Source organism: Tachypleus tridentatus, chromosome 4 (assembly GCF_004210375.1).
Source record: "Tachypleus tridentatus isolate NWPU-2018 chromosome 4, ASM421037v1, whole genome shotgun sequence".
In the NCBI taxonomy this organism is placed as follows: Eukaryota; Metazoa; Arthropoda; class Merostomata; order Xiphosura; family Limulidae; genus Tachypleus; species Tachypleus tridentatus.
In genome coordinates this window covers 15,933,147-15,949,659 of record NC_134828.1, presented here as the reverse complement: position 1 = coordinate 15,949,659, position 16,513 = coordinate 15,933,147, and the positions used below count along the sequence as shown (strand labels likewise).

At 35.1% G+C, this 16,513-nt stretch overlaps 1 protein-coding gene across 1 annotated transcript; it reads right to left on the bottom strand.

Annotated features, from left to right (window-relative positions):
* Positions 1-793: 793 nt before the first annotated feature.
* On the bottom strand, positions 794-9,347 carry LOC143248238 (uncharacterized). Its single transcript, XM_076496659.1, has 7 exons — positions 9,245-9,347; positions 8,670-8,751; positions 8,165-8,206; positions 7,011-7,052; positions 5,732-5,758; positions 4,099-4,170; positions 794-1,198 (listed from the first exon to the last, which is right to left on the bottom strand). The coding sequence occupies exons 2-7, from the start codon at positions 8,733-8,735 to the stop codon at positions 953-955; spliced, it is 495 nt and encodes a 164-aa protein (XP_076352774.1). The 5' UTR covers positions 8,736-8,751; positions 9,245-9,347; the 3' UTR covers positions 794-952.
* Positions 9,348-16,513: the final 7,166 nt, after the last annotated feature.

Here is a 16,513-nt window from a genome sequence, read left to right as displayed (position 1 = left end):
AAAGTAGCAATGATTCAACAGTCACATAACGACATTTCTTCCAAAGTAACAATGATTTAACAACCATGTAACAACATCCATCATAAAGTAACAATGCTTCGTGAAAGATATGACAAATAAACCTTTCAATTCGTAAACTTTATCAAGGATCGTTTACAAAACATAAGACAAACAGTTTGTAGAAATACTGATATATTTTTCTTTGCAGTGTTCGAGATGTTAGTTTGGAAGTTAAACCTAAATGTAAAGGGCACATGCCCACCTTATTTTATTACAAATAAATCTAGCATATTTAAGATTAATTGATATAATAATTCGAGCAACTTAATGAAAAATTGATAGTGTTAAATAGGAAGGTAATGCGTATTTATGTGGGAGAAAGACCGAGAGTTTGTTTGTTTTTTTGGAATTTTGCACAAAGCTACTCGAGGGCTATCTGTGCTAGCCGATCCGTAATTTAGCAGTGTAAGACTAGAGGGAAGGCAACTAGTCATCACCGCCAACTCTTGGGCTACTCTTTTACCAACGAATAGTTGGATTGACCGTCACATTATAACGCTCCCACGACTGGGAGGGCGAGCATGTTTGGCGCGACTCGGGCGCGAACCCGCGACCCTCAGATTACGAAGCGCACGCCTTAACGCGCTAGGCCATGCCAGGCCCGAAAGACCGAGAGACAATTTGGTGCACGGCGTCGATAAAAAACAAAATACTTTTAAATAAAACGAAATATTCTATGAAAATTATTATTTATGCAGAAAAAATATTTCTCTATTTTTAATATTTATCAAACTTCGTTTTATTGCCTTTCTCTCCAACACGAGTTTTTCACAGAATTCTCAATTCCATAAAGTTGCAAAAACTCTGAAAAAAACCCCTAAAAAAACGAAGTTTCTCTAGATCAAGCAGAACCAAAAAGATGCATTATTCTCTTCAGTAATCATCATGTTTTCTACAATAAATCGTCATCAGAGTTGACGAAAACGTTTACTTCTTCTAGAACAACAACATTTTCTGAATTTTCGCCTCTCGCAATTTCCTCGTGCCTGGTCACGTGCTCAATCTGAGGTCCCACTTCGTAATTACCGTCAGAAACTGGAAGGGGCTGTTTTAACACGTCTTCGTCCACAAGTGTTTCTTTCGAAAGACCTTCAATATCACGTTTTTTCTTGAAAAACAGGCGGAACTGTGGAACTTGCTGAAATATTGAGGAAAGGCAATTTAAAATGCAAAGACCCTCTTGTTTCAATTGATCACTAAAGGTATATGAAGATGTTTCTTACATAAAAATAAAGTGTTGTCTGTTTTGAATTTCGCGCAAAGCTACACAAGGGCTATCTGCGCTAGCCGTCCTTAATTTAGCAGTGTAAGACTAGAGGAAAGGCAGCTAGTCATCACCACCCACCGCCAACTCTTGGGCTACTCTTTTACCAACGAATAGTGGGATCGACCGTCACATTATAACGCCATTACGGCTGAAAGGGCGAGCATGTTTGGTGTGACGGGGATTCGAGCCCGTGACCTTCAGGTTACTAGTCGAACGCCCTAACCCACCTCGCCATGCTGGCAAAATAAAGTAAAAATATTTGGAAGGTGAACAATATACCTTTACTTTTAGTAGACGAATCATAACTATATTTAGAAACAATAAAAAAACAACAGCCAGACGCACCGCCCGCCAACTATGGGACTACTTTTATAGTTTTGTGGTTCCAAAGTGCAGAGTAAGACTTTATATTAACGGAATGCAAACCATGGACCCTCGGATTCGTGGTTCTGTACGTTAACCACTAAACCACGAACGCCTGGAAGAAATAACTACAATGCTGACATGATCTGTTTGCTTCATAACTAGATATCTAAAAAATGTGAACTGGGAAAAATAAGTTATCTTCAAATTACGCACTTCCGATGCGGCTACAAAAAAAAAAAAACCGTTTAACTCACCAGAGTTTTCAGATGATTAAGGTTTATATTTATAGAATAACAAAGTTATTGCACCTTTAAAAACTTCTGTTTCAAGAAGGGATCTCTAGTGTTTATTATAATTACAATTTGTAACATAAATTTTGTTCCTGGACAGTATGTGTTATTTCTTAATTGCTTATGTTGTAAAAGTACAGAAAATGGCCATTATTACCTTCAAACTTTGCTTTTGTGGCCTGGATAATGAAATTTAGAAATTAATCTATTTTCTATGTAAAAACGGACAAATTTGCACATTTTCATTTACATAAGATCTGAATAAAACAACATATGAATCAAGATTTACATGTGTTTATACTAAAGTTATACAAAAATGTTTAGACGTTTTTCGAGATTTGCGACTGTAATGTAAATCACTTTCACGTATCAGTCCACAAATATAGTCTCCCATCATGTTTTCGTTAAACGCTCCCAGGTCACTAAAGGAAAGTTTGGAGAGAAAATATGTCTTTTCCATTTATTTTAGGCATAAGCAATTGGGAAACAACACTTTCTGTCCAGGAACAAGAAAAAGTAAAAACTTTGTGACATGGTGTAATAAATATTATTTCATTACAGTTACTGTACGTTGAACCGAACGAAAAAAAATCTGAAGAAACTATAACGTAAGTTTGTTAGTTATTAAGGACAAGTCGACATAAAGAGCTCACCGTGTTATAAGCCTTCAGACTTGTCGCTGAGTTACTGGATGACTACAAAGTAATAAAGAAACGTACTGACACAATATGACTGGTTGAAACAACAGGAACATCGTAAAATGTAATGAAATTATAAAGTCGCCAAATGGATGTAGTGATACTTAATTTTAAAATACTTATTTCCAAGGTTTCCTCCACCCCATAAAAAAGTCCCCCGTGGATCAGCGGAAGTTTACAGACATATGATTATAACATGTTGGATTACCCGGACCCGGCACGGCCTGGTAGTTAGTGCGCTGTACTACTCGTAATGTGAGAGTCGAAGGTTCGAATCCCCGTCACACCAAATATACTCGCCCTTTCAGCCGTGGGAGGGTTATAATATGACGGTCAATTCGACTATTCGTTAGTAAAAGAGTAGTCCAAGAGTTGGCAGTGGATGGTGATGACTAGCTGCCTTCCCTCCTGTCTTACACTACTAAATTAGGGACGGCTAACGGAGATAACCCTCGCGTAGCTTTGCGCGAAATTCAAAACAAACCAAACCAATCGATCCCCAGTAGCGGAAAAAAAATGCACGGGTAGCCCACTGCATAGCTTTGTGATAAAACACCCATAATAATATTTCTAACACAATTCGGAAATATAATGCAGTAAATATTTTTCACCTTAAAGTTTGTAGCACCTGCAACGTTACGTTTATCGGGAAAATACTTCCATGGAAATGGCTTTCTGCCGTCAGGTAACATTGATAATACTGCACAACAAATATAACTCAAGGTACAACAAATGTTAATAGCTATCAATCGCTTTACTTACAATAAAAAAAATTAGTTGATTTGTTTTCGGATTGTTGCTGTTGGCTGAATTTCACGCAAGAGTACACGAGAGTTATTTGCGTTAGCCGAGCATATTTAGTGTGACGGGGATTCGAACCCTCGACTCCAACATTACGAGTACAGCGCACTAACTACCTGGCCGTGCCGGATCTTCCGCAAATTTTCAAGTAAAAGATTAAAAAGAAGGCAACAAGTCAACAGCGCCCAACGCCACCGTTTTAGTGCCACTACCGTCTGACCGAATAACGGAAATTGACCGTTACACTTATAACACCTACGGTCCCAAATTGCGGAAAGCGATAATTTGTTTGATTTTAACACTAACGTCGCCCGAACATTGGACTTACAGTTCCATAGTTCGAAACACTAACAACTGGACCACACTCGGCCTCAAACAAAATGGAGAAAATAAACACAATTAAAACCGTAACGTTAAAAATGACCTTGGATCTTCTAGGTAAGAGTTTTGGTATTGATTGAAAGGCCACTTTAGAAGCCCTTAAAGCTCCATTTTTACCCTTTTGAAATCACTAACAGACGTATTAAGAATACATGTTATAAATAACTGCTGTGATGTCGAGAAACCCACTTGTTGAGAAATTTATATGCAAAAACAGCTCGTTTGGGCTGCTTACCTGAAGACACTGGGATATAATGCACACAGCCTGAGATGCGGTAATATTGACAGTTGTTGTCGTTGTTGAAGGCTGTAAAAGAATAAATTAATTAAATTAATGAAAGGTCAAGTGTAAGTTTCGTTCTTTGTGTCGTTTTGGCCAATAGTACTTTGTTTCTCGATGGATCGGTGGTAAATTTACCGACGTAAAACTCACAAACCCGGGACTCGATTCCTTGTGGAGGACAAAGTACATCTGGTCCATCGTTTAGCTGTTCACTAGGAAACAACAACAACTTAAGTCTTTTACCTCTAAATTCTTGGACACTCTGTAGTCACGTGCAATGAGCTACGTTTGAAGCACCTAAAACCTCACAATGTGTCTTTGTTTGGAATTAAACACAAAGTTACACAGTGGGCTAGATGTGCTTTGCTTCCCCACGAGAATCGGAACTCAGTTTCTAGTGGCGTGAGTCCGCAGACATTCCGTTGTGTCACTAGGGGGCAGAATAAAAGCAGAGAAACAAATCCTTCCTGGAAGTGGATAAACTCGATTTTATTTTATTACGCCTATAAGATAAGAAATTAATAATATATATATATATATATCAACAGAAAGGTTTCGAGTCACTGTAGTGACAGAACAGTGACTCTTTAGGGTCTTACTCAACTTTTATTTACGTACAGAACTTCTCTCTGTGTGTCACATCCACGTGACACCACCAGTGACAATCGTTTGTTGCGCGTAACTACACTATCTGTCTGTTTGTTTGTTTTGAATTTCGCGCAAAGCTACACGAGAGCTACCTGCGCTAGCCGTTCCTAATTTAACAGTGTAAGACTAGAAGGAAGGCAGCTAGTCATCACCACCCACCGCCAACTCTTGGGCTACTCTTTTACCAACGAATAGTGGGTAATAGAATAGATTGACCGTCAAATTATAACGCCCCCACGGCTGAAAGGGCAATCATGTTTGGCGCGACGGGAATGCGAACCCGTGACCCTCGGATTACGAGTCAAACGCCTTAACACACCTGGCCATGCTTAGGCCTAACAGATACCTTCTCATATCATTTTCTACGTCATATCGCCCTGTGTTTCTCTGACAGTGACGAATCATAAAGTAATAAAAAGTACTAGTAATGATGATAAGGAGTGAAATATTTGTACTCCTCGCTTGTAAAATCATATTGACCTTTTACAGAAAACAGAAACGGTGTTCTCAAGAGATGCAGGGCCTGCGTAATCAGACTTTGTGGGTACAAGTTAGGAAAAAAACGAACTTCGCGAAATTAGTGTCCCACGTCACAACACGTGTTATAAAAAATTAAAACATATATGGAATGGTAAATGTACCCGTTAGTTTCGTTAACTACTAAGCACATTAAAGTTAAGTAAGTTACAAGTTAACCTACACGTTTGGTTTCATGCAGGTTATGTGTGTATAACATTGTTATTTTATAAGTTGTGCATATATAATAGTTATTTTGTAAGTTATTTGTATACAATATTGCTATATTGTAATATATATGTAATATTTTTATTTTCTAAGTTATCATATATTTTGTTATGACAGAAATACAGTGTTGATGTTTTACGATAAAGTTAAAAAAACCTAATTGTCTATTCGTCTGTTATCTATCAATACTCACCAAAGGCGCACCAACACACGAAGCCGACTGAAAGAGATATAAAGAGAGATACATGATTAGGCATAGCTATTGACTACATCAGAATTGTATTACATTAACATAAAGACTTGCACTACAATATCTGTTCGTTATCATAAAAGGTAAATCGTACATGTGGTGCCTGTTGTTACATTGTTACAACATTTCATATTTACGCTACACAACATAGGTCCGTTATTATAAAATATAAGTGGTATTTGAAGCACCTATCGTTCATTGTTACAATATTTCTTCTTAATACAGTACAGGTTCGTTGTTATAAAAGATAAATGGTAGGTAAAGTGGCTCTTGCTACGTTGTTACAATGTTTCATGTTTAATTTACACAATATAGGTCCGTATTATAAAAGATAAGTGGTATGTAGATTACATATTGTTACATTACTACAGTGTTTCTGTTTACACTACATAATACCGAACCGTTATTACAAAAACAAATGAATGTTACGTACAGTATCTATTCCTGTCTTGTAAATATTTTCCGTTTGTATTACACAGTATAAATCTGTTATTATACAATACCTGTTGTTACATTGCTACAATATTTCCAATTTATATTACACAATATATTTCTGTATTATAAAAGATAAATGTTACGTAATGTACTTGATACGACACTGTTACAATACTTACTGTTTACAATATACAATATCGTCCCGTTATCATAAAATATAAATTATAATCAAAGTGTCTGATCCTTCATAAGAGGTATAACTTTTATATACGCCTCTATCCTATTCTTCCAATAACTAAAACAAAATGATTCTATATCTTAAACATTATACCAAAAATACAACTTCACCGCATCAGTTCTTCAATGTCCAACATGATAAAGGGTTTTATATTTTAACAGAATTGCATGAGATTTGACTAAACATTATGGTTAATATAATTTCCCGTACTGAATACTGTCGTATTTTTTGTTCTACTAATTTGACTAATGTGCAAATAAGTGAATATTTTATGACTGTTTCCATTTTGGGTGTAATATTTATTTTGAAATAGTGTAATGAACAGGAAATAAGAAGGTGATACGATTCGACAAATGTGACACTGTGTAGTTTGCGTTTTACCTTGATATCAAGATATCTGTAAAATAAGTTGTACGTCTGTTTGTACTACACTATATTTTAAAGAAGTTTACCTTGATACTTATACGCATGTCCCATGAATTCGATATCTTTGCACATATTTAATTTACTTTTGATCGCTTTAGATTAAACTTGATAAAAAGTACTTACCGTTAACGGGTAGGTCAGCGCTCTGCAATACACGCATTGACTCTATTGTAGAATTTAAATAAACACGTGTCACTAATTAAACAAATCGATTTATCACTCGCGTTCATTTGACCTCAAGAACAGAGGTCATTAAACAAAGATTATTATTATTAAGAACGTAATATTTACCTATTCATATATGGTGATTACATTACGGTAAGAGAGCCATCTAGTGAGTGTTAAGAGAACCGAATGACTCCTTTTAATAATTATGCATACATAAATAAACATTTCTATTGCTATTAAATACATTAATTGTAAATAGGCGATATTTTAATCAGCACTATCACACAATGATGATGAAATTAAAATAATTCGAAATCTTACAAAGTGGTTTAAAAATAAAAATAAAAATTTTCATTACCAAGTGGTGGTTGAGTGTTATACTAGTTTATTTAAATAAATGGATGGGACTCTTCATACAAGTGTAATTAGTTTACTGGACTACCGATTGGTGCCTTTCTACCATAATAGGGGCTGGAATGCTAACTTCAAGAGGTAAGTGTTTAACTTACTTACCCCCCAGTATTTCTTCTTTACTTTGAAGAACAGTCACCTTCCTACAACTGTCTACAGGCAGTGAAGGGTGATATAGATGTGGGAGGACATTGTGGGTTTCAGCACCCACGTCTCGCTCCACTAATTTCTATATTTATTGCTACTCCTGTATTTCATTTCTTTATGTGAGACTGACTTAGGGAGGTTAAGACTGATAGACTGTGTATCCCCACCAGGGTCCTACCTTTAAAGTAATCTCTAAAACCTAGGGTTCATTTTACATCCCACTTTATAGCTTGTACCCTGGGATCTTTTCAATTAGTGCAGCGTTTTTTTTTTATTTTTTTTGTTTCAGCTTATTTTTAGGTTATAACAAACTAATATAATTAGTCAGAAGTTTGGATTTTCTGTTTCTAACTCAGTCCTTCCTTCTGATTTTATTTATTTATCTTATTAATTATCTCTTATAAATATAGTTTTTCTGTTTCAGTTCAGATTTCACTGTACTTTATCTTTTATTTCTCAGACTTTTTAAAAATTTCGGTCTTACAATCAGCTATCTCGGTAACATATTTTAATTCCTTTAAAACAAAGACAATAAAAAAAGTTCCACTCACCCGTACTTGTGCGTTCGTTGAGGTATAACAGAATCTAGTCAGCTGTTATCAAAAATAAATGTGTTATGAAACATCTTTACAGAGCGTCAACCTTCGCCTGAGAAACCGTGTGAAAAGTTATTTAATAATTTTGTGTTTGTACACGAATGTAAGCTTTATCTACTAATATCTGGTTAAGTAACATCAGCAATTTCTACATATGAGATTAGAGAGAAATAAAGTTGGTGACATAAAAACAATTACAAGAAACTCATTAAAAAGTATTTTAAAACAGTATTTTTAAAAATGGGCGTCAGTACATCAACTAAATATAACATAAGAGCGAAACGTTGAAACGTCCTATATATATATTGTATGCATTGGACATAAATTGTTATCGTTGACAAATAGGTTAAGGACAACAACGTTTACAAGTATAAAGGAAAACAATTAAAAGCTGGTAAGGAAAAGCAAACACTGGAAATTTAACTTCAGAGGAATTGGAACAAAATCAGAACAAACCTACCACCTGAGTTCCAAAAGCCAATCCAAGAAGTCCAACACCAACTAAAACGTTTGCAGAAACCTTCATTTTTGAGAAATTTTCGCTAAAGATGGAAACAAAAACTCCCTTTTGCAGTTAAAACATTAAACGTTAAGGCATTAAACCTTATTTACAATACGTTATTATTACTGAGTTTCAAACGCTTTTACAAATAAAAAATGTTTTAAGTTAGAATAAAAAGAAACAGCTCAGTCAATATTAAATCAAAAACACATTTAAAAGACCTAAAATCGCTCCCCACTACCACCAAAAAAGTAAATTATTTCATCAAAGAAAAGCAAGGCATAATTTTCTATATTATGTAAAAAAAGTAAAATATAAGAAAAGGTTTAAAAAACATGAAATTCTTAACTACGGTAAATGAAATTAGCTAGGCCGAGTTAGAGCTAAGCCTATGAAATGCGCATGCTCACAACATAAATTAGTAAAATGAGGAAGTGTTAACAGTATTAGTAAGGATTACTTTAAAAGCTAACTTCCATATTAAAAAGGCCATCGTTCTAAACTACTGCAGTTTCAGTAAAATGGATTATTACCTAAGTTAATCTTCCCAGCAGTGTAGTTGTGTGCAGGTAACGCTTTCCTTCTTTATATATAGTTTTGTAAGCAGGCTTCAGGCCTTTCTGGTTGTATCGCTGATTAGAATAATACGAGACTTATTAGCTAAGCCTATCTGTCTGTAACAGTTTGATAATTCAAAGCTCTTTTGTTTAGTTAGTAGCAAACGAGAATTAATGAAGTGAAGCATTATGGGTAAACAAACTTTAGCGTCTAGTAACCTACATTTCCAAGTTTGTTGAACTCATTGTACATTGTGGCAGTGAAAGGAAGTTTTCAAATAGTCACAGCCTAGTAGTTAAAAGCGTGGAAAATGTTTGAAAGTGGGGTATTTAAACTAACTGTAATTACACGATTAATGGGCGTTTAGTACTGATAGCTTTACAGATAGGAAATTTCTCTTCTCGCTCTGTAGGAAGTGCACAATACTAGGGCCCATTTAGGATAAGGTCAAAACCCTCATCAGGGCTAACATGAAATATTAGTAGGAAAGTTCAGATTAGCTAATTGATCCAATGCAATATAGAGAATTTAAACACCCGATTGTTTACTGAGTGCGTGAAGAATACACAAGAAATAAACACTATTAGGCTTAGAACTGATGCAATAGTGGAGTGAAAACTATCACAAAACCTTATATAGGCCTCAGTTAAATAAAGGTATTGATCCACGTAAAGTGTGTACTAGTGAGTGACCTGTTACAAAACCTTGTATAGGTCTTAGTTAAATAAAGATACTGATCCACGTGAAGTGTGTACTAGTAAGTGACCTGTTACAAAACCTTGTATAGGTCTCAGTTAAATAGGGATACTGATCTACGTGAAGTGTGTACTAGTAAGTGATCTGCTACAAAACCTTGTATAGGTCTCAGTTAAATAAATATACTGATCCACGTGAAGTGTGTACTAGTGAGTGACCTGTCACAAAACCTTGTATAGGTTTCAGTTAAATGAAGATACTGATTCACGTAAAGTGTGTACTAGTAAGTGACCTGTTACAAAACCTTGTATAGGTCTCAGTTAAATAGAGATTCTGATCTACGTGAAGTGTGTACCAGTGAGTGATCTGTTACAAAACCTTGTATAGGTCTCAGTTAAATAGAGATTCTGATCTACGTGAAGTGTGTACTAGTGACCTGAAAACCTTGTATAGGTCTCAGTTAAAGACACTGATCTACGTACCAGTGAGTGATCTGTTACAAAACCTTGTATAGGTCTCAGTTAAAGATACTGATCTACGTGAAGTGTGTACCAGTGAGTGATCTGTTACAAAACCTTGTATAGGTCTCAGTTAAAGATACTGATCTACGTGAAGTGTGTACTAGTGAGTGACCTGTTACAAAACCTTGTATAGGTCTCAGTTAAAGACACTGATCTACGTGAAGTGTGTACCAGTGAGTGATCTGTTACAAAACCTTGTATAGGTCTCAGTTAAAGACACTGATCTACGTGAAGTGTGTACCAGTGAGTGATCTGTTACAAAACCTTGTATAGGTCTCAGTTAAATAGAGACACTGATCTACGTGAAGTGTGTACCAGTGAGTGATCTGTTACAAAACCTTGTATAGGTCTCAGTTAAATAGAGACACTGATCTACGTGAAGTGTGTACCAGTGAGTGATCTGTTACAAACCTTGTATTGGTCTCAGTTAAATAAAGATTCTGATCCACGTGAAGTGTGTACTAGTGATCTATTACAAACTTATGAACAGCCATTACTTAAATTAGACACTGATCCACATGGAATGAAGGTTTAATGTTGAAGAGCTCTGAGAAAAATTGGTTCGTCACCAGAAACAAAAAGACCGATCCATTTACCTCGTGCAATTTGCCCTTATATCGTAATGTTTCTATGTATGTGTATCTATGAAGATTTTGACCATAGACTTCTTTCATGCCAAAAAACAAAATATTATCATCCAATATATGATACGAAAGAGAGTAAATTATACGATCTAATTATCTCTCCAGGTAGCAGTGAAAAACTAGAGGGAAAACAGCCAGTCAACATCATCCTCGAGAACTCTCAATGGTATTATAACTCTCCACGGCTGAAAGGACGAGAGTCTTCGCCGACGAAGATTCGAACTCACGGATTTTGAGTCTGTTGGCCCTAACCACTACGCTATGTTAGGCCTACGTATCACTTAAGTTGTTGTTGTTGAATAATTGTAGCAAAACTGTGCAAAATATGTTTGAGGTAGAAACTTAACTGCATACATTTTAATTAGGATTGACAGGGAGACATATTATACATTTTAGTGCTTAATATGATATAATCTTAAATAAACAAATTGTACACGGAGTGATACAGATATATTAAACACACGTTGACTCTGCATGCTTTTAAAACTTTCATTGCTTTAAGTCTTCCTAAAATATTATTTAACTAACTTGTTTTCATATACTTAATGGTAAGAGGTAATAAACTGGTTGCTAAATATAATTTTTTGAAATAAGTATTGTTTTAACTAGTTACATAAGAGCATACCTTAAAGCTTTTGGTATTATCTGCTTTATTTGGTTTATATACAGCACTGTACAAGTGTTAAAATAAGACAGTAATTTTTCATTTGTTTCATGCTATGGGGCTAATTCTACCATGCCATTACAGAATGGAAATTTCAACAGTTTTGTAACGTTAAAATGATCCCAGTTGACAGTTGAATGAGCCAGGGCGACAATACTTAACCATGTTTAGAATTACCACATACTTGAATGAACATACTGATCAAACTTATGGTCTGAAATAGAAGTCATGGTATCCCGTGCAGTATGTTAACAAAATGAAAGAATGAAACTCGCTAAACACAGTGTTTCACACTCAGTGATGACAAGAAAACTCACTTGTAGAGAAAAATATATATGTAAAAACGGCTGGTTTGGGTTGAGAAAATATTTTATGTAGAGGATCGAACAACGTCTCGACCTTCTTCGGTCATCGTCAGGTTCACAAAGAAAGAAAGAGGTAACTGATCGATAGCTGATTACATGTTTGAAGGGGGTTGTGTAACTGAGTATAGGAATGTAGAGGGCGTGTTTAGATGTTTGATTATATTTATTTAGAAAGATATAAAGGTGTTCATTTGTATTGGTTTATTTTTGGTTTAACTTGTATAAGTAAGAGTTATTTAATTTTGCGTTTGTTTATGTTTGTCTATTTATTTGGTATTTGAGTGTTTTCTATGGTTATGTTGTGTTTATTTGACTTGCAGTGTTCGAAAACGTGTGAAGGTGACTTTTTGTGTTCTTTGAATCTGGTTTCCATTTTTCTACTTGTTTCTCCAATATAGAAGTCGTGGCAGTTATCACATTATATTTTATAAATAATGTTGGTGTGGTGTTTGTCAGTGTAGTTTTTACATAGTATAGACCTTAGTTTTGTGCCTGGTTTTTGAATAAATTTGGTATTAACTGGAATGTCATATTTTGTTACTAATTTTTGTCAAATGTTGGTTATTTGTCTGCTGATGTTGGGAATATATGGTATGCAGCAGTATATGGTTTCGTGATTTTTTAAATCGTGGGGTATATTTACTTTAGTTGGTTCGTTTTGCTTTCTGTCTAGGTGTTTATAATGTTTTCTACGGTTTGTGGAGGAAACTTATTGATGTTCATGAAGTATTGTTTTATTTTGTCTAATTCGTCGTTAATTTTATCTGGCGAGCATAGTTTTATGTCTGTGTTTATTTGGTTTCTTAGTATATTGAGTTTTTGTTTTGTTTCATGTGCTGAGTCCCAAGAAATGTATAGTCCAGTATGGGTGATTTTTCGGTGAATTTCTGTTTTGAATTGTGTGTCGGTTCTTGTAATTTTGAGGTTAAGAAATGATATTTGATTGCTTTCTTCCTGTTTACATGTGAAGTTAATGTTGGGATGTATAGAGTTAATGTGATTGAAAAAATTAAGTGTGTGTTCTGTAGATGTGAATCCCACAACCGTGTTATCTACATATCTGTACCAGTATAGTGGTGGACGTAATGCTGTGTTAATTGCTTGTGTTTCAACTTGTGTCATAAAAATATTGGCTAGAACTGGTGATACTGGATTGCCCATGCTTAGGCCATTTGTTTGTATATAGTTGTGGTTGTTTAAGAAGGTCTTAGAAATAAAAACATGTTTAGAAGATCTAGCCAGGAGACTTGTGATACTTTCTACAGAAAACAAAGACAAGGAAACAACCAACAGAAAGAAGACAACTTAGATAATTTTATTGACATCCAACAGCCAAACTTCCCAGGTAAAATAAAAAATTTATATTTTCCAGAAACACCTAAAAACAACATCTTTAACGATTTTTTCAAAGAATTTCTTACAAAACCATCAACATAATTTCACAAAACAGAAAGCAAAAAAAAACAATCTTACAAAAAGAGACATTAATTCCATTAAAAACCTAAAACAAGACAAAAACATAAAAATTCTAAAAGCAGATAAAGGAAACGCTATAGTCATAATGAACACGAATGAATACATCCAAAAATGAAGAACATCTTATCAGACACGAACAAATTTAAACCAATACACACAAATCCAACAAAGACACACGAGACGCAACTGAACAAAATACTACTAAAAATGAAAAAAGCCAACACAATTTCACAAACACATTATTCCTACCTACGTAAAACTGACTCACGCACACCGCAAATATACGGCATCCCCAAACCTCATAAACCAGATTGTCCATTACGACCAATAATGTCCACATATGAATCGTTTAATTACAATCTTAATTTAATTTAAATACATAGCATAGGCATTCTCCAAATATGTAACATCAGCCAGCTCATTCATCAAAGACTCTTTTAATTTCAAGTCTAACTTTAATCAACTTAATCATAAAGCCTTAATGGCCAGTTTCGATGTTATATCCCTCTTTACAGAAGTTCCAACTACTGAAGTCTGCAAGACAGCCTTGAAACTCTACAACAAAATAAAACAGCACTTCATCAACATCAACAAATTTCCTCAAAAAAACGTGAAAAAAATTATACACACACACCTAGACCAACAACAAACAAACAACCAGAAATCCCAAGATACAACAAACTACAAAACCTCACGCTGCTGTATACCATATGTTCTGGACATCAGCAAAAAAAAAAAACATTTGGAAAAACTTATAACAAAACACAACATTCCAGTAAACACCAAACCAGGTACAAAACTATAGTCCATACTGTGTAAAAACTACACTGACAAACACCACACCAACATTATTTATAAAGTACAATACAACAACTGCCACGACTACTATATTCGAGAAACAAGCAGAAAAATGGAAACCAGATCCAAAGAACAAAAAAACACTTTCACACGTTTGTGAACATTGCAGATTAAATAAACACAACATAACCATAGAAAACACACAGATACTGAGAAGGGAAACAAATATAAATAAACAGAATATCAAAGAAGCCCTCCTCAGCAGCTCAAAACAAAATGTAATGAATATAAAGGAATACTTTTATACTGTGTGTGTGTGTTTTCGTATAGCAAAGCCACATCGGGCTGTCTGCTGAGTCCACCGAGGAGAATCGAACTCCTGATTTTAGCGTTGTAAATCCGTAGACTTACCGCTGTACTAGCGGCATACGTACGTACATCCACTAATTAATATCATAACATCCAATTGCAACGCCCCCTACAATCCCGTACCCGTTTATACTCTCGTCCCTAAGACGTGTGACCGACAACGGTCATTTGCAAACTCTCTCTTTGTTAATCAGTGATGTCGAGAAAACCCACTTGTAGAGAAATATATATGCAAAAACGGCTCGTTTCGGTTGAGAAAATATTTTACATTGAAGAACGTTTCGACCTTCTTCGGTCATCGTCAGGTTCACAAAGAAAGAGGTAACTGACCGGAAGCTGACCACATGTTTGAAAGGGGTTGTGTAACTGAGTGTCAGAATGTAGAGGGCGGTGTTAGATGTTTGAATATATTCTGACACTCTACATTCTGACACTCAGTTACACAACCCCTTTCAAACATGTGGTCAGCTTCCGGTCAGTTACCTCTTTCTTTGTGAACCTGACGATGACCGAAGAATGTCGAAACGTTGTTCGCTCTTCTATGTAAAATATTTTCTCAACCCAAACGAGCCGTTTTTGCATATATATTTCTCTCTTTGTTAACCTGAATATGACCTAGGAAGGTCGAAACGTTGTTCTCTCCTTATCAATAAAAGTGTTAATACCCATGCCAACCGTTCTGAGATACATTTTTATTTGAAGTGGGTTCTTCGTCATCGGCCCGGTATGGTGAAGTGCGTTAAGGTGTTTGACTCGTAATCTGAAGGTCGCGGGTTCGAAACCCCGTCACACCAAACATGCTCGCTCTTTCAGCTGTGGAGGCATTATAATGTGACGGTCAATCTCACTATTTGTTGGTAAAGGATTAGCCCAAGAGTTGACGGTGGGTGATGATGACTAGCCGCCTTCCCTCTAGTCGTACACTCCAAAATAAGGGGCGGCTAGCGCAGATAGCCCTCGTGTAGCTTTGCGTGAAACAGACCTAACAAACTTTCTCGTCATCACGAATAGGTGTTACTCTTTCCGAAGACTTATAAATATTTTTTAAGGACGAGAGTGTAAACGTTTATTAATATTTATGTTGTCTATGTTAACAAAAAAAAAGTACTTAAGTAGAGCCTAGTTTGATTTAAACGAATAAAACATTTTTGTAACTATAAAACAACAATTTTACCCAGCAGATGGCGCAACCTCTACTAATAACAATACTGTTCTTTTTATTGAATTATTTTGCAAGAAAAATAATGAAACGTTCAATGTTTGCTTAGAAATAAATAATGTCATGTGCATACGTGTTGTTATCATCAAAAATATCGTTTGATGTAATAAATGCGCAAACAAATCGACATGTTTAACGATGTTTATTTATTTTTTGTTGTTACTAAAGAAAAGCAAATGTGAACTTTTCCATAGATAGCCTAAAGATCTTACAGATATAAATAAAATATGTATTAACTTTTTAAAACCAAGAAACTAAGCAGAAATGAGAATGCAAATGATGTGGTGGAAAATAATTTACGGAGCTTATCAAAATACAAAGACACTGAAGCCTAAACTCGCCAAAGTAAACTTGTTACATTAAATTTATCCAACCAGAAGGAAGAACATCCAGTGTTATCTCGTCCGTAGTAACAACTCGTTTCGTATTTAAAATGTTAAACTTCATCTAATAAGATTAGATATTATACTTTCATAATTGGGAGAATTTACT

Excerpts from the sequence above, each read along its gene's own strand:
- LOC143248238 (XM_076496659.1), bottom strand. The coding sequence starts at position 8,735 with ATGAAGGTTTCTGCAAACGTTTTAGTTGGTGTTGGACTTCTTGGATTG. Across the intron at positions 4,171-5,731 it reads CGTGTGTTGGTGCGCCTTTG|CCTTCAACAACGACAACAAC; the intron begins GTGAGTATTGAT and ends ATTCTTTTACAG. Across the intron at positions 1,199-4,098 it reads TTATATCCCAGTGTCTTCAG|CAAGTTCCACAGTTCCGCCT; the intron begins GTAAGCAGCCCA and ends TCAATATTTCAG.